Source organism: Ursus arctos, unplaced genomic scaffold (assembly GCF_023065955.2).
Source record: "Ursus arctos isolate Adak ecotype North America unplaced genomic scaffold, UrsArc2.0 scaffold_22, whole genome shotgun sequence".
NCBI classification, from domain to species: Eukaryota; Metazoa; Chordata; class Mammalia; order Carnivora; family Ursidae; genus Ursus; species Ursus arctos.
Genome location: NW_026622897.1, coordinates 62,758,285 through 62,774,184, shown reverse-complemented (window position 1 = coordinate 62,774,184; position 15,900 = coordinate 62,758,285). Strand labels below are relative to the sequence as shown.

The window sequence follows — 15,900 nt, the reverse complement described above, 5'->3', positions numbered from 1 at the left end:
AAGAAGGAGCTATAGGCTTTATCTGAAGGAAAGAACCATGGGGTGACCTGGCTGAAAAGGATTTTAAATACTACACTCGAATGGGATAGACCGGTGATGGGTAGTAAGGAGGGCACGTATTGCATGGTGCACTGGGTGTTATACACAACTAATGAATCATCGAGCCTTACATCGGAAACCGGGGATGTACTGTATGGTGACTAACATAATATAATAAAAAATCATTAAAAATAAAATAAAATTAAAATAAAATAAATAAATAAATACTACACTCCCCAGTCCCCTCACTAAGACAGCCTCTGCTTAAACACCTCCACTGACAAACAGCTCATTGCATTTCTGAGCAAGACATCAGCCATCAATCATTTATTCAAGAAACCTTCACCAAGCACTTACTCTGGGCCAGGCCAGTGCTAAGCACGCAAACAAGGTGAACAAAACATGATCTGTTGTCACTGTTAGAAAGCACTTCCTTATGATGGGCCAAGATCTGTCTGTCCACAGTGCCACCTGTTGTACCTCGTGCTAGCCCTTGGGGCACCAGAGTGAGCCAGTTCTCTCTGCCACAGCTGGCAGGCCTCCTCCTTCCCCCACCCACATATCCACCTGGCAGAAACTCAGTCCTGCCAAAGAGCTGGCAGGGTGTGGGGCTGTGAGGATACCAGCTTCAGGCCAAGCCTGAGGGCCCAAGGGGCCAGAAGCAGCTTTGTCCTCTCTGAAATGGATGGTCTTCCTAGGCCACAGAGACCTTCTTGCCCAAACAGGCCCTCAACACAAGGATGTGAACCGGTCACGTGGGCTGTTATTACAGTACCTCTCAGCACCTCTCTGGTACCCCTCCCACCCCAGCTCTATGGCCCTTGGCTGCCCCTGAAATTCACTGTGTCCCCACCTTACCCTGCCTCACTGCCCGGCTCTCCTCAGCTCCTGGGCACCTCAAAGCCTTCCTGTAATAACATTTGATTCATATGCCAAACCCAAGTTAAGACCTCAAGGCCCTCCTCGATCTTCTAGAGAACAGCATCTTCCCAGGGACCTTCTGAAACCCGCTGCCCTGTGTAGTCTGTCCAGAGGACTTCCAGGCAGGGCAAGTCACCAGAGCAAACCTTTCACAGAAGGCTCTCAATTGTGTACAGTGAGTCGGGGGGCCACATGCAGACCTCATTTGACTCAATAAAGTACCAAGTGCCAGGCCCCAGGGGTAGACAGAGATAAACAATACCCTGGATGCCAGGGGCTGACTGATGATGGCATAGATGGCCAGACAATTCAACAGACTGTCATTACACAACGTGGTTGGTGTGTGAGATGATCTGGATATTTGGGGATCCCAGAGGAGACACCTAATCAGAATGGGGGTAAGAGCAGTGAAGCCACAGGGTCAGAGAAGTCTCCCTACATCATTCCCAAAGGGAGAGGGGAACATTCCAGAATGGGCAGTCTTGTTTGAACCCTCCCCACACACACATGCTCAGATCATTCTGGCAGCCTCTACCCCTCCACATGAGAATTACCCCTTTACCTGTTTGAGGCAAGAGTCCCAAACCAGCATGGAGATTCACTAACAGTTTGAATCTGAATGCCAGGCATTCCCCACTTCCGGAGGTTCATCTGTCCCCATTGCTTCCACCATCACTGCACTGATTCCTGGGGAAGTGGGGACCTGTGGTCTAAAAAGGGGAGCAGTGATTGAGACCCAAGGTCACAGCCTATCCAGAAAGGAGAAAGCAGATACAGCTGACTATGGTGTGTGCCCATGAAGGGCGGGCGCTATGAGAAGGGATGCCAGGCCCTTGGGCCCCGTGGACATCTGTGTGCACACCAAGTGACCAGCGGCCTGCCCAGCCAGGCATAGCTTTGATTTGCACACTTGAAGCCTATCAGGCCTAAAGACTCACAACCTCAACCCCTGTCTCTCCCTTCACTTCCCTCTGATAACCTGTCCTCACCTGTCACCGTCTCCCTTCACTCCCTCCTGACCAAATGTGGGTCTCCATTGCCTGCCAGTTCCCTTCCTCCCTCTGCCCAGTCCATCCCAGCTGCCCTTTCTCCCAAAAGACCCCAGAGGGCAAAATGAAGTACAATCTTTACTATCTTTTAAAATAGGACTAATACTCTCTATTCTTAACTTTATTTATTTTTTTATTTAATTTTTTTAAGATTTTATTTATTTATTTGGCAGAGAGAGAGACAGCCAGCGAGAGAGGGAACACAGCAGGGGGAGTGGGAGAGGAAGAAGCAGGCTCCCAGCGGAGGAGCCCGATGTGGGGCTCGATCCCAGAACACCGGGATCACGCCCTGAGCCGAAGGCAGATGCTTAACGACTGCGCCACCCAGGCGTCCCTCTATTCTTAACTTTAAAAGCAGATGAATCAAACTGTTTTAAATGAAGCTCCTTGGGGCACCTGGGTGGCTCAGTCGGTTGAGCTCTAGACTCTGGATTTCAGCTCAGGTCATGATCTCAGGGTCCTGAGATCAAGCCCTGTGTTGGGATCCATGTTGAGCATGGAGCCTGCTTGAGATTCTGTCTCTCTCTCTCAAATAAATAAATTTTTAAAAATATTTTTTAAAAAATAAATGAAGCTCCTTTGTTAATGGCCCTGAATTTAAAAAGTTACCCACCCCTGATTGAAGAAATTTCATGCAGCAGAATGATTTAATAACACTGTAGCTGTACTATGCTCAATCCCTAACAAATACCTCTTTATCTATTACTTGGGAAAGCAGCTGTTCTAGAAAGCTACATTTTTCAGAAAAAAGTTGGTCCCCTTATAGCCTAATTTTAAAAAAAAAAAAAACCAGCTATGGTGTGGCTTTTTTTAAATGAAATTCATAAATCCTATATTTTAATCAGTGCATGCTGAACATAATTTAAAATTCTCTCGATGACTCACAGTCATCGTTGTATTAGCCAGTCATGAGCTTAGAGGCATTTTGTCCCAAGACCGCTGTGCTTCGAATTCTTGTGTCTGCTTTTCATGACTTCCTCCTTCACTGTTGACTGTCAAATAATAATGATGACAGAAACAAGAACACGAATGATGTTCCAAGCACCGTCCTAAGTAGTCATGCGCATTAGCTCACTTAATTCTTGCAAGGTAGGTGCTTTTATTACCCTCGCTGTGCAGATCAGGAAACAGCCTCCTGCAGTTAAGAGCCTCACCCGAGGCCCCTCGGGAGTAAGAGATGGGCTGTCATCTGAACCCGGTGGCCTGACTGCCACGCCCGAGCTCGCAGTCACCACACAGCACTTCTGCCACCCTGTCCGTGGAAATCCCTCTCCCCATTTCTAGTCTCCTTCCTTAAATCTGTCACAGGATAAGAAACAAGACAACCAAGGTTATTAGAACTCTGTGTGAAGAATAAATAGGAGATGGGATGGGAGTATTGGGGAGATGATGGCTGAAAACTATAGGGTTTCTTTAGGGGATGATAAAAATGATCTAAAATTGATTGTGGTGATGGTTGCCTAAGTCTGCAAATATAATAAAACTGAATTGTACACGTTAAATGGGTGGATTGTATGGTACGTGAATTCTATCTCAATAAAGCTGCTTAAAAGGAAGAAACAGGAGAGCTGGGGAGCGCTAATGTACATTTTGGTTGCACACTCTTCACGTTGCCATCCGTGTCGTCCCAAGTTGCAGCTTCGTACTTTCGTAGAGTAGGTGAGCTCTGGCCAGGGAGGATGACAGGACTCAATACGGACAAAGGATAGCTTCTGGGTACCTCTCGGCTTCTGCTGTCTTCTTTTCTCTGCCCCCTAACTTTGATTCCATAGATCGTCTGCCCCACCATCTCACCTTGACCTGCCCCCAAGTCCCAACAGAGACCTGGGACTCCCAACAGAGTCCCGGTGTCATCTTCCTAAGGCGGCAGGGCCCTGTAGCAAGCTGTCCCTTCTGGTCTCCTCATCCAGCCTAGCCTGCAAAACAAGAGCTTCTGTGAGAAGCCTGGAACATTGGCTCCCTGGAGCCAACTCCCACCCTAGAAGGGTGATGTCTGAACCCACCTCAACTCTTAGACCTGCTGGCATCCTGGACAGCCAGGCTCCATGCTTCAGCTGCTCATGTTTCCTATTTACCATCCAGTTTTTCTTCTTTTTATAAAAAGCTGGCTTACTTCCTGGTGTTAGTTTGTGCCTTTACATGAGACCTACAATAGTCCCTTTTCTTTTCTTTCTTTGATTTTTTTTTTTCTTAAATAAGAGAGAAAGAGGCAATGGTTGTAAAGAAAGGCCTTCTTCAAGCGCCAGGAATATTTAGGCTTGTCGCAGGAGCTGGGCTTTTTCCAAACTGGATGCCCTTTCTCATGTCACAGTTTGAAACACAGACCCGCAGACTCCAGGTATCTGGAGATGTGCTGCTGGCTCTGGGCCTGTGGGCTCCTTGCATGATGGCTCCACATCACCATTTATACTCCAGAATGTCAGGGAGGAGCCAGAAATAAAGAGGAAGCTGGGGAGAGGACTCCTCCAGGGACTGCTCACATCTGAATATTTGCATAACGGTGCCTCTACTGAGCAGTGAAGCTGAAAGACAAATTAGGGACGTACAGCTCTGGAGAACACTGGGACTTCCCACAGGTAAGTCCAGGGACCAGTCCGTCCTTTGGCAGAAAAGCCAGCGGGCAGTGAGGAGGTTTGGCCCAGCTTCCTTTCCTTTCATTCAAAAGCCAGCAGTTATACCCTGGAGAGCAGCACCCAGTGTCATTCCAGCATCTGCCGACCTACAGTGGACCCAAAGACTCCACCCCTGGCCAGAGATGGAGTAGCCCTGTAATCAAAGTTGGGTTCTAGATTCAAAAGACATGGGTTCCAGTCCCTGCTCGGTCACTTTCTCACTATGCATTCTTGTGCAGGCTCACTCTCTGAGCCCTAGTTCCCTAATCTGCAAGATGGAAGTAAGAACATCCAACCAGTGAGCCTGGCATGGGGAGTAAAGAAGGCAAGCAGCCCAGCATCTGCTGCCACTGTCTCCTCGGCAGGGAGTCGGGCACACCGTGACCAGGGACACGGGGCCTCCTGTGACCCAGGCACTGTCCTAAGCCCTTCCCATGTCGATCCCCTCATTTCTCACAACGCTTCAGGTTTCTTCTGTTACCATCCCCACTTTATAGGTGAGGAAGAGACTAGGGCACGGAGAGGCTTCCTAATTTTCCAAGGTCATAGAACATTCTAGTGAGTGGCAGAACACAGAGGTCCGGAGAGCTGTAGCCACTCTGATGTGGCACTGAAGAAACAGGACATCTTTTCTCTGCTACACATCCCCCGCTCAGCACCACGGGCTAAGTCCTGGGCTGGATCCTGAGGATACGGTGGGAGCCAGAGGCAGATCTCAAGGAGCTTCCAGAGAAGGACAAACCAAGACAACCGATCCTAGTAAGGACGGACAGAATACGATTTCTGGAAAGGAGCCTACAGAAGAATTTCTGGAAACCATGGAACACCATTTAGACTAAGAGTAAGAAGGTTTCCAATTTGCTGTTAGGCTGGGCACTGATAAGAAGAGAACAACCTCTTTTTGCAGATGTCAGGCCCAGCATCACCCTGTAATGGAAAGTGGCCTCAGAAACCCACTATTCCTAATAACAAAAAAAATGCCAGGACTTCTTCTCTTCTCATTTTTAAGGGTCTAAAATGCACGATTCACAAGACACTGGGAGCCCTGCACACCATTCAGTCCCTAAGGCCAGCCCTCTGTTAAGCCAGTGCGCAGGGGATAAGGGTCTCTGCAGTCCTGCTCTTCCTGGCCCTCCAGGGGTGAGCACACTGCGGGGCCGACAGCCACTCCCCCTCACCCAGACAGGCTGGCTCTCACAGCTGATAGACGGCACCCTCCACCCCTTCACTTGGGGGCCTCAGAGCCCCTCAGAGGAAGGAAAGCACTTCTTCTGGAGGGTGAAGCTCTTTCTTGCCTTTATACCAGTACTTGACTTTTTACTTTCCCAAAACGTTAAGGAAATACTGAAATTCTAGACTACCAAGAAAGCAAAGGGCTTGCCTTTAAAAATAAGGAGGTATCTTAGGAAGGATCTGATTGCTGACGAGGTCACAGATAGGGCTCAAGTTCTACTGTGTTCGTTAGCTCTGAGGTCTGCAGTGTGCAGACTGGGCAGGCACCCAGCTAAAGCCCCACTAGACACTTTCTCAAAGCTCTTTATTCTTTAATTCCACTCTCCTGGGTGAGATACACTGAAAGGATGACTTCACATTGCCCTTGGACTAGGATCCAAACTGCTTATCAGGGAGCCCAAGGCCAGTCTGACCTGAGTCCTGACCCTCCATTCAGCCTGAGGTTCCTTCCTCCCTCTCTCTCTCTCCCTCTCCTTCAACTCCATATTCATCCATTTCGTAGCACCCATGCTAGGCCTGTTTGTCCTCAGATCCACTCCTCATCTTTCCCTGTTTCCAGCTTTGTGTCTGCTGGCTTCTGGCTAGGTTTGGCCCATGGCAAACACTGGGAGAAACCGAAAGGTGCCAGAAGGATTAAAGCCAGGTATCTCCTGCTTCCATCTCTCCCTTGGAAGCATCTCCACAGCCATGGCCTCTCCTCCTTGGCTCATTTCCCATTGAAAAGGCCACCACGGTTCCGGCTTCCCCACCCCGGGTGCCAGCAACGCCACCTCCTCCCATTACCCCTCCAGCCTACAGTGGCAGCTGCTTCCTACGGGCTCTAGTCTCTGGCCCGCCTCCCTGTCCTCTGCTTGTCTTCTCAGTTCTCTACCGCCTCGGTAACCATTCCCTGCGTTAAAACCTATTTCCAGTACTTACGTGGCTTCTGTTTTTCTGGTTAGGCCCTCACTGATACAGCCCTTATCAGAACTTGCCATGTTTTACCTAATTTGTCCCGTTACTTAATTATGGTCTAGACGAACTAACTGTAAGCTCTACAGGACAGGGACTGTATCTCTTTTGTTCATTAGTGAGCCTCAGTGCCCAGCACAGCACCTGGCAAATAGTGAATGGCTTATTTAATAACGCCAAGTACTTGTTGAGTGATGAAGAGAAGTTAAATTGGTGTTTCCCAAGAAATCCTCAGATTTCCAATAAGAACATGGAAATATCACTGGCAAGTGGTGTGTATTTACGCAAATGATTTGTTATTCAAAGAGCAGCACAGAAAAAGTGGTTTTTGATCTTTTCAACCAAACACAGGCACTGAAACGGCCTTCAAGAAATAAGTGGTAAATTAAGTGGTCTTGGTTAAGAAACAAAATCAGCTCCCAGGGACAGGCCAGCTTATCTGAGGACGCACTCCCACGGCCCGCCTGGGCCTGCACAGCGGTGCACGCGTGAGCTGGGTCGTGGGCACAAACCTTTTCGCCGTCTCCACAGACTTCTGCTCCGCCAGCTCCTTCTGCAGCTCCCTCTCCTTGGCCTCCTTCTGCCCGATGGGGCAGTCCTCGGGGACGGTGAAAAGGGACAGGGCATCTTTGCTGTCCTCTTCACGGAGCACTTTAGCAAACACCTTCTCTGCCAGGAGCCGGACCTGCTCATCCACCTCAGAGATGTTCAGCTTGGGAAACTGGCGCGGCATCTCGGCTAACAGAGAAAGAACAAAGCGTTAGCCTTCCTGAATTCCTGCACGGCCTGAGTCAGCGGGGTGGGGGACGAGAAGGTACTAAACTAAGGGCCTGGCCCTTGGGGTCAACTGTCTTACTCAGGAACTCCCCCAGAACAAACCCAGCAGGCCAATTTTTAAAACTAGCTCCACGGGGCGCCCGGGTGACGCAGCTGGAGGAGCTTCCAAGCCTTGGTTTTTGGCTCAGGTCATGACTTCGGGGTCTTGAGATCAAGCCCTGAATTGGGCTCTATGCCTTAGCATGGAGTCTGCTTAAGATCCTCTCTCCTGGGGCGTCTGGGTGGCACAGCGGTTAAGCGCCTGCCTTCGGCTCAGGGCGTGATCCCGGAGTTATGGGATCGAGCCCCACATCAGGCTCTTCCGCTATGAGCCTGCTTCTTCCTCTCCCACTCCCCCTGCTTGTGTTCCCTCTCTCGCTGGCTATCTCTGTTAAATAAATAAATAAAATCTTTAAAAAAAAAAAAAAAAAAAAAAGATCCTCTCTCCTTGGGGCGCCTGGGTGGCACAGCGGTTAAGCGTCTGCCTTCGGCTCAGGGTGTGACCCCGGCGTTATGGGATCGAGCCCCACATCGGGCTCCTCCGCTGGGAGCCTGCTTCTTCCTCTCCCACTCCCCCTGCTTGTGTTCCCTCTCTCACTGGCTGTCTCTATCTCTGTCGAATAAATAAATAAAAAATCTTTAAAAAAAAAAAAAAGATTCTCTCTCCTTCTCCCTCTGCCCCTCTTCCCCCAGTGCGCACGCGTGCTCTCTCAATCTTAAATAAAAAAATAAATCTAAAAAAAAAAAAAAAACCTAGCTCCATAAGTCACTGGATGTGAAGAGTGTAGTGCCACTCACATTTTCTGAGAAAGCAAATTCAGAAGTCCAAGAATGAACTGTCTAACTGTGCTGCTCTTTTCCAGAACTCAGGGAACCCGCAGCACGTGGGCAGTCCCACCTTTCCTGGCTTTGTTTCCATGACAGGGATGGGGGAGGAAAGTTTAGGCCCCCATCCTGCAGACTATCCGGCGATACAGCCATGACCAAACCTCACTGCCCACTGCACAGAGGGGAGGACTAAAGCCCAAAGGTCTAATGACTAGCCTAAAGATGACCACAGGGCTCTGGGGAATCCAAAGCTTTGTTCTTCCTCACATAAAAGAAGGCCTTTCTCTGAAAAGGAGTCTACCACCACGGTTCTACCATCTCCCAGACTTTCTGGAACTTTGAACAAGACATGGCAAATAAAAGAAAGGTGTGGAGGCTGGGATACTCTTTACTTTTCACAGCCCAGCTGAAAACTCACTTCCTCAAAGAAGCTTGCCCCATCCACCTCTCTCCATACTGCTTCCTTACTATCAGTAGTCGGCCTAAATACCTGGTTGGTTCCTTTCTTTTCTTTCCATCTGTCTGTCTTTCTTTCAACATTCATATAGGACTTATTAGGTACACTCTGCCAAGCCCTTTCTACTTATTCACTCAGGTAATCCTGTTATTCACATTTTACAGATGAGAAAGTGAAGGCACAGAGAGCTAATGTGCCCGGGTCACACTTTTATTAAGTGGGCAGAGACTTGTGCTGTTCTGAGCCTCTGGCCCCCCTGCCCCTTTTCTCTCTGAACCTCTGCTCAGGGATTTGAACCCAGGCACCTGGTTCCCACGTCTGTCCTCTCAACCACTGCACCGTGGTGCTTCTCTTTGTCCATCTGGGGGTCAGGGAGGTCTCCTCGTTGTCCCCGGCATCACATTTATGGAATGGGTGACTACTACATCCTGTCAACGACCAAGCTTCACTAGGAGCGGCCCTGGACAAAGAGTGTCCTGTCTACTTATTACCACAGTTTATTTGAGGAAGATTTAAAGAGAGAGATGGTTTAGTCAGCCGAGAGATGAGGATGAAGGTAAGGCAGGGCCCAGTCGCTGTATGGCCAGGAGAGGAAGCAATTATGGGGGAGGAGGGGCTCGCTGAGCAACCTTAGGACAGTCACTCTCTGTGCCCCCTAGTTTTCTCCTCTGTGACATAAATGGAGGAGACGGAGCAGTCTCCAAGGCCCTCTCAGCTCTAAGTGCTGTAATTTCTAGGTACCAGAGAGGTTTCCAGTGCCCAGGGAGGCTTGCTGCTCTGGTCTTCTCTGCGGCCCATTGGCCTAATTCATGACACAGACAGGAAGGAAGAAAGCAGGCTAGTAACACCTGTCAAAGTACATCTGTGGACCCCTTGTTTATGAAACCAATTTCCCCCTTCCCTCCACCCGCAGGACCATGCCTTCCCTAGGCCTCTCTCCCCTCCAGGGGGTTCAGTGGGAGGGCACTGCTGGGAGGAAGGAAGTTGGCACACAGCTGTGCTGGTCTGTAGCAGCAGAGAGCAAGATAGCAAAGGCCTGACCTGCACAGAGGAAGAGGACCACAGCTAACTGTGAAGATGTCCACATCCTGATAGCAGACAGAAGGGGAAGCTGGAAACCATCAGAACGGGGCTTGGAGAGGAAGGTGACAGAGAGAAATGGAGAGGAAGACAAAGAACTAGAACCAGGAGGAGCTGTTAGGTGAGAACAAAGCTGGACCCCTGTCCCCCCAACCCTAAGGCTGCAGGGCAAGTACCGCATGCCAAAACCTCACAGGGCATCCCCGAAGTAGACATCAAACAGGCCCCAGGCAAGGGGCAGCCAATGCCACAAAGCATCCATACCATTTGACAAAGTAAACCCACTTCCAGAAATGGCTTCTAAGAAAAGAATCTGAAGGAAGGGAAAGCACAAAGATGTTTACCTGCGCTATTTATACATAGCTTTAAAATGTCAAAAAAAAAAAAAAAAAGACATCCACACTCACATGAAAAAAAAGTTAAGCAACCAAAATTATAATTATGAGGACAGTGCAATCACATAAAAAATACTGTGAAATGACAGTAAATGAAAAAATTAATACATACTGTACCCATGCTTTGATTACAGTGATACAAAAACGCACCCCCTTAAGGATCAGGGCTGCAAGAGAGACGCTCAAATGACCAGATGGCAGGACTGCCTGTGTGTGAGGCGGTATCCGGTTTTGATCATTAATGTTGTTATAATGTCATTTTTTAAAAGATTTACTTATTTATTTTAGAGAGAGTGCACGAGGGGGGGAAGGGGCAGAGGGAGAGGGAGAAGCAGACTCCCCTCTGAGCAAGGAGCCTGATATGGGGCTTGATTCCAGGACCCTGAGATCATGACCCGAGCCAAAACCAAGAGTCAGAGGCTGAACCGACTAAGCCACCCAGGTGCCCCTAATGCTGTTATAATGTCATTTAACAAACACAAAGAAGATGGAAAAAAAAATAGACTAAAGAGTTTTTTTAAAAGAAAGGGTTAGGGTTAGGAAAAACATTTGGACTTCTACATCCCCAGTTTTGGTCATTAGGGTCTTCTCCCACCTAACCCACATCAGAGACAGGCCAGCCTGTGTTAGCTCTTGCCCTGGACAGAAACTGCCCACCTCCACCTTCCTACCCTAGCCCTAACCCTACAAACACACCCAGGCCCCAACCAGCCACAGCCCACCAGGCCTCCTCAGAAATGGGCATGGGGTGGGGGGGGTCCTTTGTGTCTGAGGGCTCTTATGTCAGATCTTGCCATGTCTTTCCGTGAAGCATTTTTACCTTGCTGAAGTCAACTAACTATACTTTCCTGGATGCATCTTTCTACAAAAGATCTTCCTTTTTCTTTAAATAGTTTAAATCAGCCTTTTCCAAAGTGGGTCCCATGAAAAGTGGATGCTCGTTGCTGGTGAAACAGGTCTTGTGGTCAATTATTGGGGAGATGCTACATCCTGAGTTCCTCACCCCAGATTCCCAAGACACATCAAAGGTCTGAGGACAGGATCGTAAAGTAGCATTTCCCCATCTAGATCCCTTTTGTTGTGGAACCCATATCAACCTCCTCCAGAATTACTACCAGTGTCTTCACTAAGTGGGGGAGACTTCATTCCATACCTTAGTATGGACCAAGTAACCCAGTTGGGGGGTGGGCTACGTCAGGGGGCCTTAGCAGCCTGTTACACCCCTGTCTTCTGGACATCCTTGGCAGACAACTCCCACCTGCCAACCCCTCCCTCCACAGCTCGTCTCTCTTCTCAGACCTAGAGACACCTGGCAGGGCAGGCATGCCCAGGAGAGCCAGCTCTGTCGATGCCAAGCCAAGCCTCAGCTCCAGCTGCTTCTTCAAGCCTGCCTTTCGACCGTTGGCCCACCGTTTGTCAGCTGAAGCCAGCCGGCTTGGGAGGCTTAACTGTGAATTCAATCGGCTAGGGTATAGCTTATCTCGTTGTTACACACGACACCCTCTGATGGGCTTGAACAAGTGTCCCAAAGTTAGAAAGCTACAAAATGCCACCAGTTTCCACAAACAGTAGCTTTTCATGGCCCCATAACCCCTCCGGAAAGGAAGCACAGTACTGCTTAAATCCCCTCCCAACACAAATGAAGCTGTTCCTTGCTCTTGCCAGACTCCCACCGTCAGAACCCATGACACAGACCTGAGCCTGGTGCTGGAGTCTCCATGGCTGATCTGAGGATGCCACACCGGGACACGCTCAGGCCATGGGCAGTGTACGCCCCGAGGCTGAGCTGAGTCAGTGTGAGCTCGGCTCACTGGGTCCTGCCTGCGCTGCTGGGGTGGGAGGTCTCTGCTTTGCATATCTGTGAGCAGCCTTGAGCAACAGCAGGAAACGTCTGGGCTGGAAATTCTTCCATGAATATGAAATGTAAGTGGAAAATTTCCAAGGGTCCTAAAGGGCCCAGGTAATGCCAACTACCCACAGCTGCTGTGTGCCGAATGCAGCGTCCGGCCGCGTCCACAGCCCTCTCCAGGGCAAAGCCACGAAGGCCGCGCCGCCCAACCCAACAGTACATTCAGCCTTCCTGAGCGCGCAGAAGGTAAGCCAGAGCTTCCCTCTAACGACCAGACCCCTGGCAGCCGAGCCCGGACGGGCCATACCATCACCTTGGCCGCTTCCATTTGAACTCCACTTCAGGCCCAGCCTGGCAAGCAGGTTCGGTTTACCAGGGGGATTGTCTGCGGCACAACTTGCCCTGCCTTCCCTCAGAAGGGCCCCCAGAGCAACCTCCCTGAAGGCACCCCGGGACTGACAGGGGAGGCGCTGAGCCCAGGTGCCCATAGAGTTCCTCCCTCCCCTCCTCCTCTGAAAGAGCCAAGGACTGTGAGCTGCTCCCTCCTTTCCCAGGAAGGACAGAGACTGGGGGGAGGAGACTCCTCGGTTCAGGAGCAGGCTTAGGAGGGAAAGCTGGCAGGCCTTGTCCCTCTCCCTCCTTTCTTCCCGGACAGAGGCTGACATGGCAGGTGACTGGGGAGCCTGACTGGCTCTACCAGAGCTCGAGGGCGTGAGTGCGCGCACACACCCCAGAACAGAAGGCTGCCCTCCTGCCCCACCCGAGCCCACCCACCCCGTCCTCCTCTTACTGCCGCTCTTGATGCCCACGTGGGCCTCCAGCTCTGAGGAGCCTCCTGCGCTCGACCCCCAGCCCCCGCAGCTGCTGCTCTCCCTGGGGACGCGGCGCTGCCTCCAGTGAGCCGCGGGGGCAGTGCTCTGAAAGCCAGGCTCAGAACCGACGCAGTGACTTAGACAAATGGTGTGGGTCTGGGAAATAACCGTGAGCAAAATGGCTATTTCTGTGATGCTGTTGAAATCCTGGGGACAAGAGCCCAGAAAGGACGGGTCAGTTGTTTACCAGGAGGCTAGCTCTAGCCCTGACTTGGGCCTGAGTCACCTCCTCATGTCCAATCGTGAGATTGTGCCTTCCTGAGCCCACATAATGATTCCTGTGTGTGCAGAGCGGGATTACAGGGTGGACACATGATCCTGGGGCTGCTGCTGGGCTTTAGCTAACCCAGAGATTACAGCCCACCTGTCCTCACAGCTGTTTCATAAACAGTGCCATCAGCAAGTTACAAGCAACCTAGAGGGAGGGTAATATTTATTCATTAAATAATTAAACGAACTTAGAGCGTAGGGGGGAAAGGTCCAGGTCCTCAGTACTGTTCTGCCAGAAGGGAGGAGGGGCAAGTGATTCCTTCTGCTGACATATTTTGGGGAGGGGGAGGTACAAGGGGGGCTGCAGTGGGAGCATCCTAGCCCATGCATCTGAGAATCTACCTGGATCCAGTTGAGGGAATTCTATTCTGCACCTGTAACCGGACCATGCGTAGCCTCGGTTTGACAAGCACTTTCCAAAGTGTAGTCTGTAGAATGTATAAGGTCAGAAGGCTTGGAAATACTGTGTACCATAATCCCTTATGGGGATTCACGCACAATTTCTACTAGCAAATTCTAAACACCAGAAAGTCCTTTAGTAAAGAAAGCTGTTTGACTTTGTCTAGCCCAACACACTTATTTGACCCTCTGACCACTGCCACCATAGGGAAAAAGACCTATTAATATCCATGGCACAGGCTTTGGAAAATGCCTTCCACCTGAGCCTTCATTTTCCAACACAGAGAAAGCTGTCTTCCTGAGGCCCAGGTATGGATGTGAGACCCACTCCATCAGGTCCGGACACAGACGGGCAGCAGCCCACCTAAGATAATACAGGTTGGGACAATGGCCAAGGGTCCGGCTAGAGCCAAAGAGATAGAAGAGGCTCCAGAACAGTGGCAGTTTAGGAGGTCACAGAGACTGTGACTCTGTCTTGGGAGGGCGAACTTCGCTCATGACCTCACAAGCCCATCTTGAGTCTAACATGTCACTGCTCTTCAGAACCTAGAAGTCTCCTTGGGCCACGGAGCTGTGGTCCCAAGCTCAAAGCCTTATTTCCTTTTTTGAACAACAATGAAGACAATCTGTGATAACCAGGCCCAGGACCTGCATCTCCTGCCCGGGAGACTGGCTGCATCCACTTTTACCACTTAAGGACCCCTTCCAAACTCCAGGACTGGAAAGGCTGGAATCAAATTATGTCTCACTGAGAAAGATACTACTCTCCCTTCCTCTGAAAGGATGCTTTGGGTTTGCCTCTAAGGGTTCACTTTTTCCTTCTTATCTCTCTGAAGCATGCATGACTCTCACAGGAGTTGGACAAAGGGGCTTCACCTGCTAACTATCAGCTCCATGACAGACCTTGCTCACGTCATTCACTATTACATCCCCACACCTAGAATGCAGGAGGTATTAATAAATATTCATTGAATGAGTGAATGTATAAAATAATGAATGAGTGAATGAGTTAAGTGGTTAATCTATCTATGGCAATCCCAAGAGTCAGTACCGTACATGGTTAAGGATATAGGCTCAAGCCAGACTAGCTAGGTTTGAATGCTGTCCTGCAACTTAGTTGCATGACCTTGAGCAAGTTACTCAATTTCTCTGGCTTGGTTTTATTCCCTATAAAATGGGGATAATAACGGTACCAACCTCATAGGTTGTCATGGCAATTAAATTAGTTAGCATGGTAAATATACTAGAATAGGCTTAGAATAGTACCTGCCACAGCATATATGCTTTATAAGTATTATTTATCAACATTATTCTCATCATGATATGAGGTAGAAGAGGCAGTCCAACTAGGAAACCAAACATGCAGTTTCATCTAGACACTGAATCCTTTTATTCAATATTACTTACGGAGCATTATTATGTGCCAGGCACTCTCTCAAGCTCCTCTTTGGGAGCAAAGAGAAGGAAACCGTGTTTAAATGTGAAACCAGATCAGGAGAAATAGCCTTCTCCTCTATGATGCTATTTCTTGCTGACTTTGCATGGCCAGTGTTCCAACCACGAGCCCATCTTTCTATGCCCTAGCCCCTTACATATCAAAGCCCAAAGACAAGGTCTCCTCTCCGAGATATGCAGCCAGCACTCAGAAGATCAAAGAGATTAATATATTTGGGGGAAGAACCAGGAAGGCCAACGAGCTTTAGGGGAGAAAAGGTATCTCCCTGCTTAATCGCAAGGCTATATTTTATCTGCCCATGATATTTTTAAGATCTGGGATTGATTTTGAGGCCATTTGAAGAGTTATTCACCTAGTGTCCAGACAAGAAAAACAGGCCTCATCTCTCAAAGAACTTTTTGACCTGGCTGAAAGCTACCCATCCGTCATCTAGGATCTCGGAAGGACTAAGGGTGTGCCAAGGGTGGGGCTAAAAGGTCCAAGAGTCTTCCGGGAACCCACCCAGGCAAACTCCATGATTCTGAGACAGGGCAGCCCGGTTCCATCGACTTCACAGCAAGCCAGCCCCTCAGAGTTTCAGCCCAGGCTTCTTGCTCCAAGCCTGCTGCCAGCACTTGGAGAGGTGAGAGCTGACAGGGGCTCTGTCTTCCTGGCTTAGTAGCTCAACTACCAC

General features: G+C 49.7%; 1 protein-coding gene across 6 annotated transcripts in view; it reads right to left on the bottom strand.

The window, feature by feature from the left end:
* Nucleotides 1-15,900, bottom strand: part of AMPD3 (adenosine monophosphate deaminase 3) — a 49,875-nt gene that overhangs the window by 32,183 nt on the left and 1,792 nt on the right. For 4 of the 6 annotated variants that reach the window (XM_057316821.1, XM_026486087.4, XM_048217419.2 and 1 more), the window contains exon 2: nt 7,318-7,543. In XM_057316821.1, the coding sequence (XP_057172804.1) occupies nt 7,318-7,538 (221 nt within the window). In that variant the 5' untranslated portion in view covers nt 7,539-7,543. Of the gene's footprint in view, nt 1-7,317; nt 7,544-12,076; nt 12,172-13,020; nt 13,410-15,900 lie in introns of those variants that run through there. The other 2 variants (XM_044379497.3, XM_057316820.1) reach the window with 2 other exon arrangements.